General features: G+C 38.4%; 1 protein-coding gene across 1 annotated transcript; it reads right to left on the bottom strand.

Moving 5' to 3' along the window:
• Positions 1-307: 307 nt before the first annotated feature.
• Positions 308-1,480, bottom strand: LOC138896036 (uncharacterized). Its single transcript, XM_070180808.1, has 2 exons — positions 1,083-1,480; positions 308-563 (listed from the first exon to the last, which is right to left on the bottom strand). Exons 1-2 carry the CDS (start codon positions 1,478-1,480, stop codon positions 308-310), a joined length of 654 nt encoding a protein of 217 aa, XP_070036909.1.
• Between the last annotated feature and the right edge of the window lie 16,571 nt (positions 1,481-18,051).

The raw sequence follows: 18,051 nt of genomic DNA, 5'->3' as shown, positions 1-18,051 counted from the left end.
AATGAGGCTCAAATACACAAAATGACCGGCCAAGTCGTTACATTCTCCCTCGCTAAAACAAATGTTCATCCTCGAACGGGTTTAGAATGATCCATGGAATGCCAAAAATATGAGGATATTTTCTCTACATATTATGCTCGATCTCCTAAGTTGCCTCCTCGAAAGGTTGACCTCTCCACTGAACCTTCACTGATGAAATCTCTTTCGACCTCAACTTTCGAACCTGCCTATCCAAAATGGCCATCAGCTATTCTTCATAAACCAATTTCTCATCCAACTGCACAGAATTGAAGTCTAACACATGTGACTAATCCTCATGATACTTCCGAAGCATGGAGACATAAAGCACCAGATGAACTCCTGACAAGGTGGATGGCAAATCAAGTCTATAGGCCACCTCACATACTCTCTGTAACACTTCAAATGGACCAATATACCGAGGGCTCAACTTGACCTTCTTCCCAAATCTCATCATTCCCTTCATAGGCAAAGCTCGAAGAAGAACCTTCTCACCCTCCAGGAAAGCCACATCACAAACCTTCCTACCAGCATAACTCTTTTGCCTGGAGTGCACAGTACGAAGACACTCCTGAATCATTCACCTTCTCCAAATTATCACAAATCAAATTTGTGCCCAGCAATGTAGCCTCTCCAGGCTCAAACCAACCAGCTGGAGAATGATATCGCCTCCTATATAAGGCATCATATAGAGACATTTGGATACTAGATTGGTAGTTGTTGTTGTAATCAAACTCCACTAAAGGTAGAAACCGATCACACTAGACTCCGAAATCAATAACATAGTCTCTCAATATATCCTCTAAGTTCTGAATGGTCCGCTCAGACTGCCCATCCATCGAAGGGTGAAATGCAGTACTCAACTCCACCTGCGTGCCTAACACATGCTGAACAGCTCTCCAAATATCTATCTAGACTGAGTGCACCGGTCTAATATGATATAAAGAGGTGCATCATACAAACGGATATTCTCTCTAATGTAGATCTAAGCCAACTTCTCTAAAGTGTAGGAAGTCATGACCGAAATGAAATATGCAGACTTGGTCAGTCTGTCCATAATGAACCAAACAACATCAAATCTCCTCAAAGTCTCTGGCAATCCTACCACAAAATCTATAGTAATGCACTCCAACTTCCACTCTCGTATCTCTAAACATTGAAGCAAACCACCCAATCTCGGATGCTCATACTTGACCCACTGACAATTCATACACCGTGAAATATGCCCAACAACGTCCTTTTTCATCCTCCACCACCAATAATGTTGCTTCAAGTAACAATGCATATTTGTAGCACCTGGATGAATAGAATACCGCGAACTATGATCCTCATCAAGAATCAACTCCTTCAAGCCATCCATATTAGGGACACAAATCCGACCCTGAAGTCGTAATATGCCATTATTACCAATAGTCACCTCCTTAGCACCACCTCGCAAATCTTGAGCGCGTGCACAATACATGCTAGCTCCATATCATGTACTGGCTAGTTCTTCTCATAAGACTTCAACTGACGCGACATATAAGCAATCACCCTAGTGTCCTGCATCAACATACTCCCAAGGCCAACATGCTAAGCATCACAACAGACAATATATATCCTCGATCCCAAGGGCAATACCTAAAATAAAGCTATACTCAAAGCAGTCTTGAGCTTCTGAAATCTCACCCCACATTTGTTAGACCGTCTGAACAGAGCACCTTTTGAGTCAACTTGGTCAATGGAGTTGTAATAGATGAAACCTCCACAAAGCGTTGATAGTAGCCAGCCAAACCTAAGAGATGATTTGGTTATTGGTGTAAAGGTGTTGGTAAATTTTCATATGGCGAGTTATGTTCAGATATTATCTTTGATGTCGATTATGCTTCCCACTTTTCTTGGTGTTATGTTATATATGATGCTTTGTGTGAATGAGTTAAATGCATGAAGGGTTTTCCGTGCTTGTAAGGGATCGCAATTGTGCACGAAGGGTGTTTTTGTGCTTTATTCATATATCAATATCATTGTACGAAGGGTGTTGCTGTGCTTGAGAGAAAGTGAGGATAGGTACGAAGGGTGTTTCCGTGCTATCTATTATATTATGTTGTGAGGATGAGAGTAAAATCACGAAGGGTGATATCGTGCCATTTGTTGGATTCATTATTCTTTATTATGCTATTCGGATTGAGGACTTGGCTTTGTGGTTTCGTTCATAGTTCTTGTAAAACCATGAGTTGTGGTTGCGTAGTAACACTTCCCTTTACATTCCCATCTAATGTTCCTTTACTCATGTACGTGTTACCTCTCTCACTCGTTGTTATCCTCTTATTATACTTGATACTTTATTTGTCATCTCGTTATTTCTTATTACTTAACTGCATAGGTTTATTTGTATGTATCTTGTCTTAGCCTCGTCGGGTTTAGGCTTGACACGTTCGGAGCACATTGGATTGGTTGTATTTATACTACACTTCTGCATTTCTTGTGCAGATTCGAACATTGGTACCAACAAAGTCCCGAGAGGTATTTAGCAGATACCAATTAGATGAAGCGAGGTAGAGTTGCACACGTTCGCAGGCCTTAGATTCATCTTCCCTTTTGTGTTGTACTGCTTCTACTTTACAACTTGTATTGTATTTCTTTGAAGACATTGTATTTAGTAATCTATAGTAGCTCATGTACTTGTGACTCCACGTCTTGGGATGGGTGGACGTAAGTGTGGTTCTTTGGACTTATTATGCATGCTTCTGAGTTACTTTTTTCCATGTATTATCTTTTTCCGTTAATCGTTGGTTTCTTTTCTTTCGTATTTATCATTGTGTGTTGGCTTTAGTAGCAAGTAGTGTTAGGCGCCATTACAACCCCATGGGTTGGGATTTTGGATCGTTACACCTTCCACTTAACTCTAATTAGGAGAAAATCACAACACACAACAAACTTTCTATGCCTATAAAAGTCATCAGCCTTAAGTCGTGCTCAATACCATCGTGAACTATTCGAAACCCATTTGCACATAGCCAAGCCATCAGAACTAAATCCCTCAAGATCAAGCAAGTCACACAGAGTGTCAAACCCCAACAGTCTTACCACAAAAGCACCTGTAAGGCCCTATCACACCAAAGGAACCGATCATTTCTATTACCGTACAGATCCAAGCCACTGCAATACTGACCCAACTTCTTCGAATTACTCCTGACCTGCCTCCAAGTTAACACTTCTATTTCTCAATACACTATGGCCCTCCACCAAAACTCTTCCTAAATGATCTCAACATGAAACTACGTTATCATAAGATCTGTAGGCCACGTTACTCTCTTTATGTACCCAAAAGTACCTTAACCCGAAATTCCTGCACTGAAGAACTTTTCAATGAAGTTGAAGTTGTTTTTTCCCATCTTTCACACATTGCATAGCAGAAGCGATAATGGTACAGAAATACTCCGGGTCTCTTTTCCAATCCAATGCCAATCTCAAATCCTTAGCCACACAATAAATCCAAAAATCCTTAGATACCACACCTTGGATCTTGAACCCACTGGAATCATTCTCGAGAGTCACCCACTATATCCTAGTCTCGAATACATAGCGAAACATTCAAAAATGAATAATGCTCGGTTAACATATGAATACTCTACAAAGCAACCTTGGGCAACCGAGTAAACCCTTTTTCTGTCATGACTCAAAATCCCACCAAGTCGTGATGGCACCTAACCCATCCTGCTAGGTAAGACATCTAACATATAACAAAATGAATACAACTATCCCAAGGACTGGTAATACAAATATAAGCGACTAAGAATAAGAATGTGAATACAACTCTGATATGAATAAAATGTTATGTCATCTATTTGAAATTTACTTAAACGGAAATATAAGTCCTAAACTACTAAGAAAAAGTGGTAGCTTGTAACTAGACTGCCCGTGCATCATCAATGATAGATAGCCTTCGTTGTCCACAACATCTCAACTCTAAAATCCGCACGCAAGGTGCATAAGTGTAGTATGAGTACAACTGATCTCATCTACTCAGTAAGGTCTTGACTAACCTCAGCGAAGTATTAATGAGGTTTTCAAGTCAAAAGATATTCACTTTATATAACTTATAAAGCTCAATAACATGTACAATACAGAGAAGTATACAAAGAAGGAATCATAGAACAACATATATCAATAATAAAGGTGCACAACTGAAGTAGAGCTAATAAGCATGCTTTTCCCAATTAAACAGGTCAAACCAAATACAACTTGCACCAATTCCGCATACAAAAGAGATATACATCAAGTGGCATTTACTCGAATACTTTTACATGAATGTAAAGTATCTATAAATGATTATGATCCAATTGCATATCAATTTCCAAATGACATGTTTATGGAAAAACTTTACATGAGTCAAAAATGTCAATGTAAGATGATAACTCTCTATTTACATCAATTTGAACTCTCAAAGTGTCCAACAGTCCACTAACAAGTCCCAAGCATATGTAAAATGCATCAACTAGCATATATAGGAGATATGTATGAATAAAGCATGTAACTGCATGAACATGCATATAGGATTCACTGGAATGGTCAAAGCTTCAACTTTTAATGTCAATAACTCATCACACCATATCCCACATCAAAATCAACCAGAAACCTATCAGTTTCTCATAATCAGCATGTACGCCATCAAGAGAGAAACGTGAGAGGGTGACTCTAGGGGGGTGGATCCATATCCACATATTGTATGATATAAAACTTTTGCACTACACGAAAAAATTCTCATACTATAATAATGTCAATATCACCATAACTGTACAGCAGAGACCTCGTGCCACAACAACAACAATGTCACAATAACTGCACCATATAAACCTAATGCCACAATCATCTCAACTGCACGAACACTCACGTTCCATAATCCCTGTCTATATCAGAGTACCATATGAAGATGTGTATGCATATGAATAAGAGATGATCGCGATGAATCATTTATGCATGTATATAATGTATGATTACAACTCCAACAAGTAATCTACCCATCAAATGAATAATATGTCTGATTTAGCATCAATGGCCTAGACATGATCACTAACATGAATAAGGGGACTTTAGTGGCCATACACAGTTTAAGGCATAACACAAGAATAACAAGTACAAGTGTGTGTTCATAATAAATGTGTGACTACGACTAAATCAAATGCATCAACAATCTCAAGAATAGTTCATCATGCCAAAATCAGGTATTATTAACCTAAACATTATCTCTAGCATGGATTATTATGATCACGTAGTAATTAAATCAAGTAAAAGATAGAACAAGTAGAACACACAATCAAACACGGCATAAAGTAATCTAGAATCTACTCCCCAGCATGAATATCCATAGCACATGCATATACACTCGTCACCCCCATTATACATCACCCCTGCATGTAGCAAACAATATCATTTATTAGGAAAACTTCCTTCAAACCCAAGCTAGGAAAGACACTTACCTTATTCGTCTAGTCATCAACCTCAAATCGCGTCAAAGTCTCATTTTAGCCCTCCGATCATGCAAATCCAAGCCTATCATCATCCTAGGAATTCAAACAATGCTATAGGAAGTGATCCCAATCCATAAATCTTCGATCTTGGATGAATTACCAAAAGGTCAACAAAAATCAACTCAAACTTGCGTGTCCAAAATCCTAAATTAATACCAAATCCAGATGACCCATAACCTGTCGAGTCCAAATATATAATTAGGTTCCAAAACCGGAACCAAATCGGTGGTCAAATCCCCAAAATACACTCTCTTAAGTTGTAGACAAAAACTTCAAATTCACTTTAAAATTTCATGTTTTAAGTGTAGAAATACTTTGAGGATCGCGATATATAATCAAAATCAAGTAGAAATTACTTATCCTCAAGATTGGGGTGAAAATTTCTTAAACAATCGTCTTCAACTGAATTCTAGGTCTCAAAAATAGCAAACATTAGCTCAAAATCCCGAAAACCATCTATATATAGTGCCATACGAACCCTCATTCGCAAACACAGCCAGAACATCACGTTCGTGATTCAAAAACTTTGGCCTCCATCAATTCCTTATTTTCATTCGCAGAACCTCCTTTGCATTCGCGTAGAGCAATCTTGCCCTATCCAAAATCTTCTACGCATTTGTGGAACAACCTTCGCGATCGCGTAAGCCAACATACCATTCCACTTTGCAAATGCGGACAACCACTCGCAAAAGCGTAGAACAAATTCCTTCAACCCACTCTATTATTCGCGAATGCGAGACCACCCTTGTGCACGTGATGCACACCTGACACCAGCAAAACCAGTAATTCCAACTTGGTCCACAATTGTCCCCAAACCATCCCGAAACTCACCCGAGCCCCCAGGACCCAATCCAATCATTTCAAAAAGTCTATATACTTCCTAAAAACTTGTCCTAAGGCTCGAAAGATATCAACACCAAGAATCGAAGATCAAATCTAGCTCTAAACTTTCAAACATTTTAACTTTGCCTAATGCGTACGAATCACACTTAGACATTCAGATTACAACCAAACTCTGCACACGAGCTCTTATCAACCATTATGACATATTCAAGGTCTCTTAACCGCAATCAAAGCTCATTATCCAAAAAGTCAACTACCGGTCAAACTTAAGAACTCTCCAGTTCTTCATATTGCCAATTTTTGACAAATAAAGTCAAAATCTTTGAGGAACATACAAAACCAAATCCGAACGTATGCCCAAATCCAACATCACCATACGAACCTATTGAAATCATCAAATCCCAATTCTGATATCATTTACTCAAAAATCAAACCTTAATCTACTCTTACAACTTAAAACTTCCATCATAAGAATTAGTCTTCTAAACCAATCCCGAACCTCTAGGAAATCAAAACCAACCATACTCGTAAGTCGTAATATATCAAATGGAGCTACTTAAGGTCTAAAATCACATAACGAAAATGCTAGAATTCAGAATGACTGGTCGAGTCATTACATTTTTCCCCACTTAAAGATATGTTCATCCTCGAATGTGCCAGGAGTCATTCCAAAGTAATCAAATCAATATATAGGCTCATTATACACATACCGATAGGTAATCTCACCTCACTCCAATCCATATAAGCCTATTAACATATTCCTGAATTAAGATTGTTTCTTCAACCTTGGCTAGAGTTTTTCTTCAAACCTTGGCCCTAAAGCCCTTGAACCAAATTTCAACACTCGAAACTCCCTCTAAGATTCGATTTTTGTATATATACAGTGTATCAGTACACAAGTTGTATCAAGTTGTAAATGTACTCTCAAGATGTAACCACATGATGTACCACATAACTCATATTCTGCTAGCCATATCTTTGGCCTGCAATAACTTCTCCTTACCAAACCGGGTACTAGTAATATAATTCATATCAAATAAAACATTGTTCCATACCTTCACAACATTGCTATTTATGAACACACATGTAGAAATTCATAACCACTCGTCGAATGAACAAGACATGGAGTTCTCTCGCCCGACAAGAAACATTGCCAAACTCTAAGCTAACTAATGACATTGTTCTTCCAAACATACATTGTCCAAATCTGATTTCACTAATTCTAGGTCCAATAAAATTATATCATCTAGCACAAGCTGCTCGATAGACATGCCACACCAAATTCCACCTAGAACCTCATACGATTCAATCCGTGTGCTCAATAAGCAACAACTCAAATATGACCAATAATAGGAAGAGAATCAAATAAGAGAACTATCAAACAAGTTCAATAGATATAACAATAAAATCATAAATCTATGAACCCATCCCATAAGGGAGAAACAAAACACCGGAGATAACCACAAAGAGTCGAATCCCAACATAACACCATTGCGGCAAAACTCATCCCAGCATCATATTGTTATGACGTGCAGCTCACAAATCGATCCAAACATGTCAATCTACATGGGAATACAAATTTAGAAATAATTCTCATACTCACGAAACACATGTGTATCAATAACAAGCATGTAAAGGGCATAAACATAACATTGGGAAAATGAAGCATAATACACTAGGAAAATGTAAGCACGACTAAGGTGCAATAAGAAAATCAATATTTCAAGAGCCATCTCGCTAATATATTTCCACGTGACCTAAAAAGAACCACCACATGCAGGTAAATAATCAAGCAGTCTCATAACCCTATCATTGCATAATACAGTAATACAGGAAATAGATTAGAGCATGAATAAGATTATTTGTAACAACCCGACCAGGTGTTTTGAGATCTAGCATTTCATTGATCGATTTGAGACATTGCGTAGCTTCACTTGATGTATTATGACTTGCGTGTATGGATTGGGTCTGATTTTTGAGAGGTTCGAAGTTGATTTGGAATAATTATTCTCAATTTGGAAACCTTAAGTTAAAAGAGCTTACCAAGGTTAAATTTTGAGTAAATGATCTTAGAATAAGGATTTTATGGTTTCAATAGGATTGTATAGTGATTTTGGACTTGAGCGCATGTTCAGATTTGGATTTGGAGGTTCCCAGAAGAGTTTTGCCATATTTGTCGAAAGTTGGCAACTTGAAGAATTGGAGAGCTCATAAGTTTGATCGGGAGTTGACTTTGATGTTATCAGGATTGGGTTGGTGTTCCGGGACTTTAGACAGGTTCATTTGGTTGATTGGTACTTGTGTGCAATGTTTGTTACAATCCAGTATGTCTAAGTATGATTTAGACGAGTTTAGAGAAGTTTGAATATTTGAAAGTTAATAGAATGATTTGGCCTTTGATTCTTTGTTTTATTGTGATTTATGATATTTTGAGCCTTTAGATAAGTCTAGGCTATGTATATAGAATTGTTGGCATGTTTGGACGGGGTCCCGAAGGGCTCGAGTGAGATACGAGGTGGTTAGGGATTATTTTGGTGAAGTTAGGAACAACTAAAGTTGCTGGTGTCAGTTGTTCATAACGATAGCAGAGTATCCTCACGATCGTGAAAGGCAATTCAGGTAGAGGGATTTTTATTCATCACATTCATAACTTATAGTTTGCATTCGCGTAGTGTGATAATCAGGTGCAGCGCGTTCGCGAGATTGGGTTGCATTCGCGAAGTTGTGAAGTTTTGCTGGGGCTTGGTGCTCCGCGTTCACGGTCAGAGTGACGCTTTCGCGTAGAGTTGGTAGCAGGTGAATCGCGTCCCCATTAATGTTCGAGCTCGCAAAGTGTAACTTGGGGCTATAGGATGTTTGGCCTTCGCAATCGCCAGGGGACAGCCGCGATTGCGAAGGGTTTACCTGGAGCCGACCTTTAAGTGTTATATTTTTGTACTTTTGCCCATTATTTCATATTTTGAGCCCTAGACTTTGTGAGGAGGAGGATTTGACGAGCAATTACACTACTACATTGGAGGTAAGTAATTTTACTTGGACTTGGCTTTATATCTTGATTCCCTATGGATTTCTACACCTAAAACTTGGAATTTTAAAGTGAAATATAAGGTTTTTGTCTACAACTTAAGAGGGCGTATTTTGGGGATTTGAGGGTCTATTTAGACCCATTTATGGAATCTAATCACATATTTGGACTCGTGGGCTTATGGGTAGCCTAGGTACACCCATTGACTCAAGTTTTGACCATGTGGGCTCAGTTAACGTTTGTTCACTTTTGGGAATTTTATTAAAGATCGAAGATTTATTATTTGGAGTTGTTTCTTATGACTTTATTTGACGTTATTAAGTTCTAGTTCACTAGATACGGGTCATTTGGAGTTTGATTTGGAAGGTAAGAAACTATTGCTTGATTTTATCTTACCAGGCGGAGGTAAGTCTCTTGTCTTTCCTTATAAGAGGGAGTTCTCCCCATAGGTGATCTATTTGCTACTTGATTCGTAATTTAGGAGCCACATATATGTGAGGTGACGAGCATATATATGTAACTAGGTCTTGGCCATATCCGCTATTATTTAATTGATTTGTACTTCGTTGGATTGTGTGAAGTTGTTATACATGTTTAATCGATTCTTTGACTAAGTCATAATTTATAATAAGGACTTAGGAGCATGCCTAGAGTTATAACTTGTTTATTTGATATGAAGAATTATTTTGCCGTGTTGAGCTTTATTATAAATCTGAAATAATACACGTGTCTTATTTGCTCCATGATTTTGGTGGTTTCTATGGCCCAATTGACTCATGATAATTGATATGATTAAGCTAGAGCATGCTAAATATCTTGTTATGTCTTAGTGATAAATTGAGTTACAAGATTTGTCATAACCATCTTTTAGCCATATGAGCTTTTTATCCACATTCTTTTTATCATGTCTTGGTGCCCTTCTATTACATCAGTTCATATATATATTCGTGAGTTGGAGAGTTGGATGTTGTGGAAATAATGAGGAATTTTTGTCATGCCCCGACCTTTGGAAGTGCGACCGGCGCTCAACCGAGATAACCCGGCCAAGCAAGCCTGCTAGATTGCCTTCTACCTAAACTCACCCACGAATAAAGAGAAGATATATTTTTGTTAATTAGACAATGAGGAGATCATGTATGCAATACCAATTCATTACCATTAGTTACTTCATTTTAACGTCTCAAAATACATGCACTTTCATAGTTAAAGTAAAACAAGTGATTCAAATACAACAAAACTAGTTTGACTTTCCCAACATTAATATACAACCCACACTTTGTCTACGGAGCCTCTAATAGATACGAAGGAGTACTATGATAGTGCCGCAACAAGGCTCCGACTATACCTCAAACACAATACACGAGGGACAAAAGACAGAAGACCCCGAAATGAAGTGGGGCTCACCAAATTTGCTGAGAAGATGGTGTACTGCCATCACTGATCAATTCCACATGTTGCGCAACCACCTGTATCCATTAAAGATGCAGCGCCCCCGGCAAAAGGGACGTTAGTACATATGTAATAGTACTAGTATGAAAAACTAAACACTCCCTCAATAGAACGAGTAATAGTACAATAAGAAAGAAACATGGAATCAATGAGGGACTCAAACAATATTAAAGTATCAAATTTGGAAAGTTTCAATATTTTATGTTGGGAGATCTTTAGTATCGATACACCACCGTGATTTTAGCATGGAGTCCGATCTCATCCTGATCGGCTAAGCCGTCTCACCCCGAGACGTCCACCCACAATACCACCATGTGCGTGGCATGACGTCCGATCTCTGCCCGATCGGCTAAGCCGTCTCACCACAATGTCGTGTGGATCAACGCCACCTCTCATTCCACTAGCAATCATCTCATCCCATTTAAGATAAATTATCTCAACACATCAATCACATCCCATATTCGGGGGAAACTCTTACCACCTCACACAGGGATTTTACCCCTCTCACTCCTATACCGGCATGTGTAGTTTTAGGGTTAGGTCATTTCAACCTACCCTTCCCCAGTGACTAAACGATATTCCTAAGGCATTTATTATTTAAAAAATTTATCGCTCATTTCAATTTCTTTTACACTTCTCTTCATTTCATTAGCACTAGTGGCCTTTATTGTAATATCATTCTCGGCACGTAGGCCGTGACTCATATTTCACACTTTCATTTCTTTAATTTAAAGGATCAACATCTCAACATCAACATATAGAATATTCAGGTACCATAACTTCAAATTCATTAGTAATGGAAACTTTAAACACCATAGGTTTCTTCCCAAAGAATGGGGCAAACTGAACAGTAATAGAAACACACGTTAAGATCATAAACAAGTAGTACACCATTTATTCTTGAAATACTTATCCCCAAAAGGGCAATACACAATTTCAGTTCATAAGTAGATAAGAACTTGAATCACAGTGGAACTACTTATAAAGGAGAGCATGGTGATTTACGTTTGGGACATGAATTCAGTTCAAGTGCTCTAGTTACAACAACCATGGCCACATTTTATACCTCACTCTCAGTTCTTTCACTTTCAAGCATATTTATAGATCATCATCAATAAGAGCATTTGGAATTAAGGCCTTAAGCATAAATATGAACAATAGGGGTCTTAGGCGCATTGAGTTTTCTTTCACAATTGGGCATAACAACTTGCAATTTAAACATGATTTGAAATCACACTATCTCGACATATTTGTCACACTAGGCTACATTCCCGATGGAGAGCACAATATGATAGGAGCATTCAATACACATTTCTAATACATATCTTTCAACACAATCTTATCTGGAATAGTTAATATATAAGGAATAACTCTGAATATGAAAATTAGGAACTTAGTCCAACCACGCTTGAAACTTATAGGGACATCATGGAATTTGATTCTAAAAGAGAAGTTTAGCCAACATACCTTGCTTGAGCTTTACTTAAGTTACTACAACGTGCCAACACTTCAAGCAACATCAATCTATAGGAAGATAGAAAAAAAATGAATAATAATTAGAGGGATTCACATGGTGTAACTCTCGTAGGAATTTTGCCAAACACCTAGTATGTAAAATAGACTAAAAGGCTCTACAATGGTAATATCTTCCTCCCTTAACCAATTTCAACAATAAACTACCCAAAATGGTTCATTAACCCCGCATACTACAACCTATTGTCACATGCATGGCCTATTTCCAACCCCACAATATACTTGAACTCATAAACTCTTGCATGAAAGCCTAGGAGTAGGACTTACCCAGATAGATGATAATCTAGTGATTGGCTTCCTTGATTCTTGAAGATTGGTGCAAGAATGGGTGATTAGAATGCTAGATTTCCTTATTCTCTCTCTAAAATACTCTTAATTTTATCTACAATCATCACACATTTGCTTCAAAATGAGCCCCTAAGGCTATTTATCAAAATGGGGACGGGGTATAAAAATAGGAAAATGGACCCTCCGAACTCAGGTCTGCGGTCGCAGAATAGACCGCATAACAGATATGTGGCTTGAAGAATGGACCGCGAAAGTGATGCCTAAAATTGGAATGGTCTGGACAGGTCTGTGGTCCGCAGACCACTTATGCGGCCACAGAATGGACCGCAGAATCGCCCAACAAAATTCCTCGTGCTAACTCTGCGACAGAAGTGCAGATCGCGAAACCGGTACGCGATCGCATAATAGAATGCGAAACAACCTTCAAAATTCAACTATTTTTCTGCTCTACTCTGCGATGGGTATGCGGCCAGCGAAATGGTTCTGTTGTCGCGAAACATGCCATAGAAGTGGCTTCTTCTGCCATAATTTTCCATCTCACCGCGAAGATTAACTACTAACTTCGTACACATAAGTCTACATCGGCACCACAAAACCTAAAATTCCTTGGCAAAATTCTACGGGGCCTTACAATTTTGCACTAAGGACAAGGTGAGCGAATGTTGGTTATTGATTATTGATGATATTATTATTGGATCGGTTTGCACGCCACAATGATTACTTGATGGTATTATGATTGGATGGGGTTGCGTGCCACAATAATTTATTGATGATCATTATTTATTAAATGGTCGAAGCTTGGATATGGATCAGTCCCTCCGGAGTCAAGTGATTACCCATGTTACCTTAGGCTCTATGAGTATAGGCACCCGTGATTCTTTTGATACTTGTTTGACACGTGGCCTATGTCAGGCACATAGATTTATGATGTCAATGTTGATATTAGATAAGGGCATGAATTGGTTCTCATATATGTTGATATTGGATCAGGGGCATGCATTAGTAGCTTAGCCTCATGCATTGGCTCTTATACACATTGATATTGGACCTTGAACATGCATTTGTACATATCATTGACTCGTGAAGTGATTTGATATAATTGTTGTTGACATGAATCGTGTTTTGGTATTTTGATATCTTAATTGCTCTCTTTATATGTTAAGCATGCCTAAATTCTGTACAACCTCTATTTCTTTGAGTTTTCATATTCATTTGATGATAGCATGCTTATATTTGTATTTTATTTATGCTTTAATTGATTATTATATGGATAGTGAGTGTTGAAATGATACTTACTGAGTACCGTAGATTCGTACCCATACTACACTTCTGCATATTTTGTGTAGGTTATGAGACTGGTATTAGTTGTATCATTTAGTTAACTAGGAGCACTATATTAGAGACTTTGTGGTAAGCTGTTGTACTTGATCCGATTTGCAGTACATTGAGTCTCCTTCCCTACTTATGTATTTTCTGTTTAAGTATATTTTTCCTGGACATTTGTATTTATTAAGTTGACTCTAGTTACTCTCATTAGATGCTTGTGATATAGTGACACCGGGTTTTGGGTAGTTGATTAGATATTTATGGTTGTGTTTGGACCCTGTCATAGATTATGTACCTATGTTATTTATCTGAAATTCATTTCGCTTTGTTATCCATATGTGAAAATAGTTAATGGCCTAATAATTGGATTTTGTGATGATTGTTGAGCTAGGCTTGGCCCTTTGGTCGGATTTTGAATTATGACAAGTTGGTATCATAACACTAGGTTTATATAGGTCCCACAAGTCACGTGCAGGCCTGGTAGAGTCTTGCGGATCAATACAGAGACATGTTTACTTATCTTCGATAGGCAATAGGGCTTAGGGAACTTCCATTTATTGATTTTCATCGTATGACTCTATTCCATATGAAACCTATATCTTCAATTCCTTCCTATTCACTCGTAAGCGGGGGGGAGTACTCGATATCAGTTTCGTATCGGCGGGTAGTGGTGATGTTGTTGATTTGGTGTGGGATGATTTTCTCCATATTTCGAGGCATACTAATATTGTCTCCTTGTAGAGAGGTTTTCCATTTACAGCAGCCTCAGTGTTGGAGTTGCCCATAGGTTTAGGGCCTTATTCAATGCATTATGTTAATTCACATATAGGTCTTGCTGTAAGATATTGTTACGAAATGAGAGGTTGGTTGCCTACGTGTTGTGGAAGTTGAATCCTTAATAGGAGAATTATCCGGTTCACGATTTGGAGTTTGGCATTTGTTCCAGCTTAGGAGAGGCATTTTTGGGCTATGAAAGTTCTGACTTTGGTATATGGATTAGTGAGATCGGGCATCTCTGAGGATAGTAGAGTTCTTTCTTGTACGGTTGCACGATTGTCTTTGTTTGAGCGCATTAAGGAGGCTCGTAAGTTGCGGTGTCCTATTAGTTTGAGTTCTTCGTAGATGTATCATGATTTGCGGAGGCATTATGGGTGGTAGAGGATGAAGAATGACATTATTAGGCATGTCTCACGGTGTTTGACTATTAGTAGGTCAGGAATAAGCATCAGAGACCAAATGATTTACTTTGTAAAATGGCTATATCAGTGTGGAAGTAAGAGCATATCATTACAGGTTTGGTGGTAGAGTTTTCACGGATTTCGAGAAAGTTTGGTGCCATTTGGGTCATTATGGACCATTAAGGGTATTTCATTCGAGTGATGACTTCTTATATTTTGGAAGGTTTTAATTCAACGGGAAGGGTCATTTGATTTAAAAAGGAAATGTGAATGCTTGATTATCATCTTGGTGTACTATACATTCCTGAGTTTAGATGTGTTGATGGATATTTCGGTTGTTCATTGAGAGGATGAAATAGATTCTTACATTCTGTGGACAAGTGTTGACTCAGGAGATTGAGTGATTGCTTAGTGGTTGTATCCATGGCAAGGTGAAAGGAAAGATGTTAATATGGTGTCATGCAGGTGGGCTATCTCTGATGAGAATGTTAAGGGTTGTATGATTTCTTAGGAGGTTCCTATAAGTGTTACGATATGGGTGTGGTTCGCTTGAGTAAGTCGGTACGACTGTCATGAGGTTGAGTGAGAATTTGAGCCGATGATTCAAGGATGTGTTATGCTTAGTACCACATGAGCATATAGAAATTCAGATGAGTAATAGTGTGGGATCGTGGCAATTAAAGTGGAGTGGTCATTATGTGTGATTGGATTATGTGATGGTGGCTTAAAGCCAAGTGGGGGAGTTTACTATCGATGATTGGGTCGTTTAGTCATGTGTTGTTATAAATGCGGGACTGATGTATGTTTGTTGTTCTGTTATGACATGATGAGGATGAAATCAAGGATGATTCGAGTAAAGAATTGCTGGGTGCATGCTGTATTTCACCATGGTGGTATATGGAGGTTGTGGGAGGACTCAAGTTCGATATTCTTCTGTGGGGGTAGTGTGCAAGGGAAAGGATTTTCTTAGTTGTTGTTTTTTGAGTATTCATGTGCTAACGAAGCACTGGTTGGCTATGTAGTCGGGACTAGGATGGAGTGGGAGACTCTAGACAAGGTTTTAGTGGATTCAAGATTCGATATGTGGTATCTAAGGATTTCCAGCTTTGTGTGTGACTAAGGATTTGAGAATTCCATGGGATTGTGAAAGAGACTTGGGAATTTCTGTATCGTTATTGGTTTTGCGAAGCAGTGTTTGAGATATGGAAGAAACAACTTCAAATTCATAGAAGGACTCCTAGAGCGGGCATTTCGGCTGAGGTATTATCGGATGCATGAGGGTGAATAAAGCGGCTTATAGGTCTTAGGATGATGACAGTTCATGCGGGAATCACTTCGCATGAGTTTTTGATTGAGGACCATACTGTACTGGGAATGAGTAGTGTTACCTTGAAGGCAGGTCATGAGTAATTTGAAGGAGTTAGGTCAGCATAGTAACGATTTGGTTGAGCATGGTAGTGGAAATGATCGGTCCCTTTGGTATTATAGGGCTTTACAGGTGTCTTTCTGGTAATACTATTGGGTTTACTAGCCTATGTGATTTGGATAATCTAGAGAGATTCAATTCAACCGGTTTGGTTATGTGCATATGGGTTCTGAAGAGCTTGCGATGATTGTGACCACAACTTGCGATTGGTGTCTTACAGGCATAGAAACTGTGTTGTGTGTTATGATTTTCCCTTGAATTGAGGGTAGGGGAAGGTTTCTGGTTGATGGAGTGTGTATAGTATTCGTTATTTTGAGTTGATAATGGGATTCACATATTTTTGCATAATAGTATGATAGATGCGGTGAGTTGTGTGAAATTGGAATTGGAATTGGATGGACAAGGTTGCAGTTTGATTTTGAAAAGGAACGCCATGAGTTATAGACAACATGAGAGATATTGGATGTTTAAGAGTATTCTCACATTATGCATTGTTTTGCCAATACTTGACTAGTACTATAGAAATAACATGCCAATAATCATTAGTATCTCCATTTGCTACTTGATATGGGAGATTTATGAAGTATTTATTATAATGTGATTGTGTATGTGTGACGTGTGGGTCATTTAAGTAATAAGGGTAGATATCAGGTATGGAGATTATGGTACTCTCGTAGTTTGTAGATTCAATTACTAAGAGGGGGACTATTTCTCTAGTTGCGGGTTGTGGAATTGTGTTAGGATTGGACAAATGATTGCATGTGTCATGAATAGAGTCGTTGTGGACTGTTGTAAGGCTATTTATGTTTTTTGAAATGATCTGAATCAGTTTGGAGGCCCATTGGTAGGCATAATAAAAATGTGTATTCTACACCAGATTGGATTTGCCAATTTAGTGATGCATTTTCTATCAGTGTGCCATCTTGCATCATGGATGTTATTCATGCCCTGATCTATTTTGTGTGTTACTCCCTTATGCTATGATGGGTTGTGAGATGATTATGCTATTCGCAATCATGTTGTGGCCTTGTTAGGCCTTGTGGAGATATATGAGCAGGATGGCTCTTGAGATGTTAATTTGCTTATTGCACCATAGATGTGTTTGTCTTTTCATAGCGCATTATGCTATCGTCTCCCCATTATTATGTTTACACACTCTACATTCTTGTAGTTGATACATATACGTTAAAGAGTATGAGAATTATGGCCCAATGGTTATTAATGAAAATATTGTGGACCGGGTGGACGTCAGCACGAGTATTATGTGGGGATCGAGTGGCACCCCGCGATGGGTATATATGTGGATCGGGTGGCATGTTGCCACAGGAATATGTGTGGATTAGGTTTAACGATGTAATAGAGTTATGATGGATACAATTCCTTGAGCTTATTTTGTGGGTTTTGGTCCTCCTTTGTGGGACGAGTTCATAGAATTATGCTTTTGTTGTTATATCT

The sequence above is a fragment of the Nicotiana tomentosiformis genome, chromosome 7 (assembly GCF_000390325.3).
Source record: "Nicotiana tomentosiformis chromosome 7, ASM39032v3, whole genome shotgun sequence".
NCBI lineage: Eukaryota > Viridiplantae > Streptophyta > Magnoliopsida > Solanales > Solanaceae > Nicotiana > Nicotiana tomentosiformis.
The sequence above is the reverse complement of the archived record's forward strand: the minus strand, read 5'-3'. Positions and strand labels throughout refer to the sequence as shown.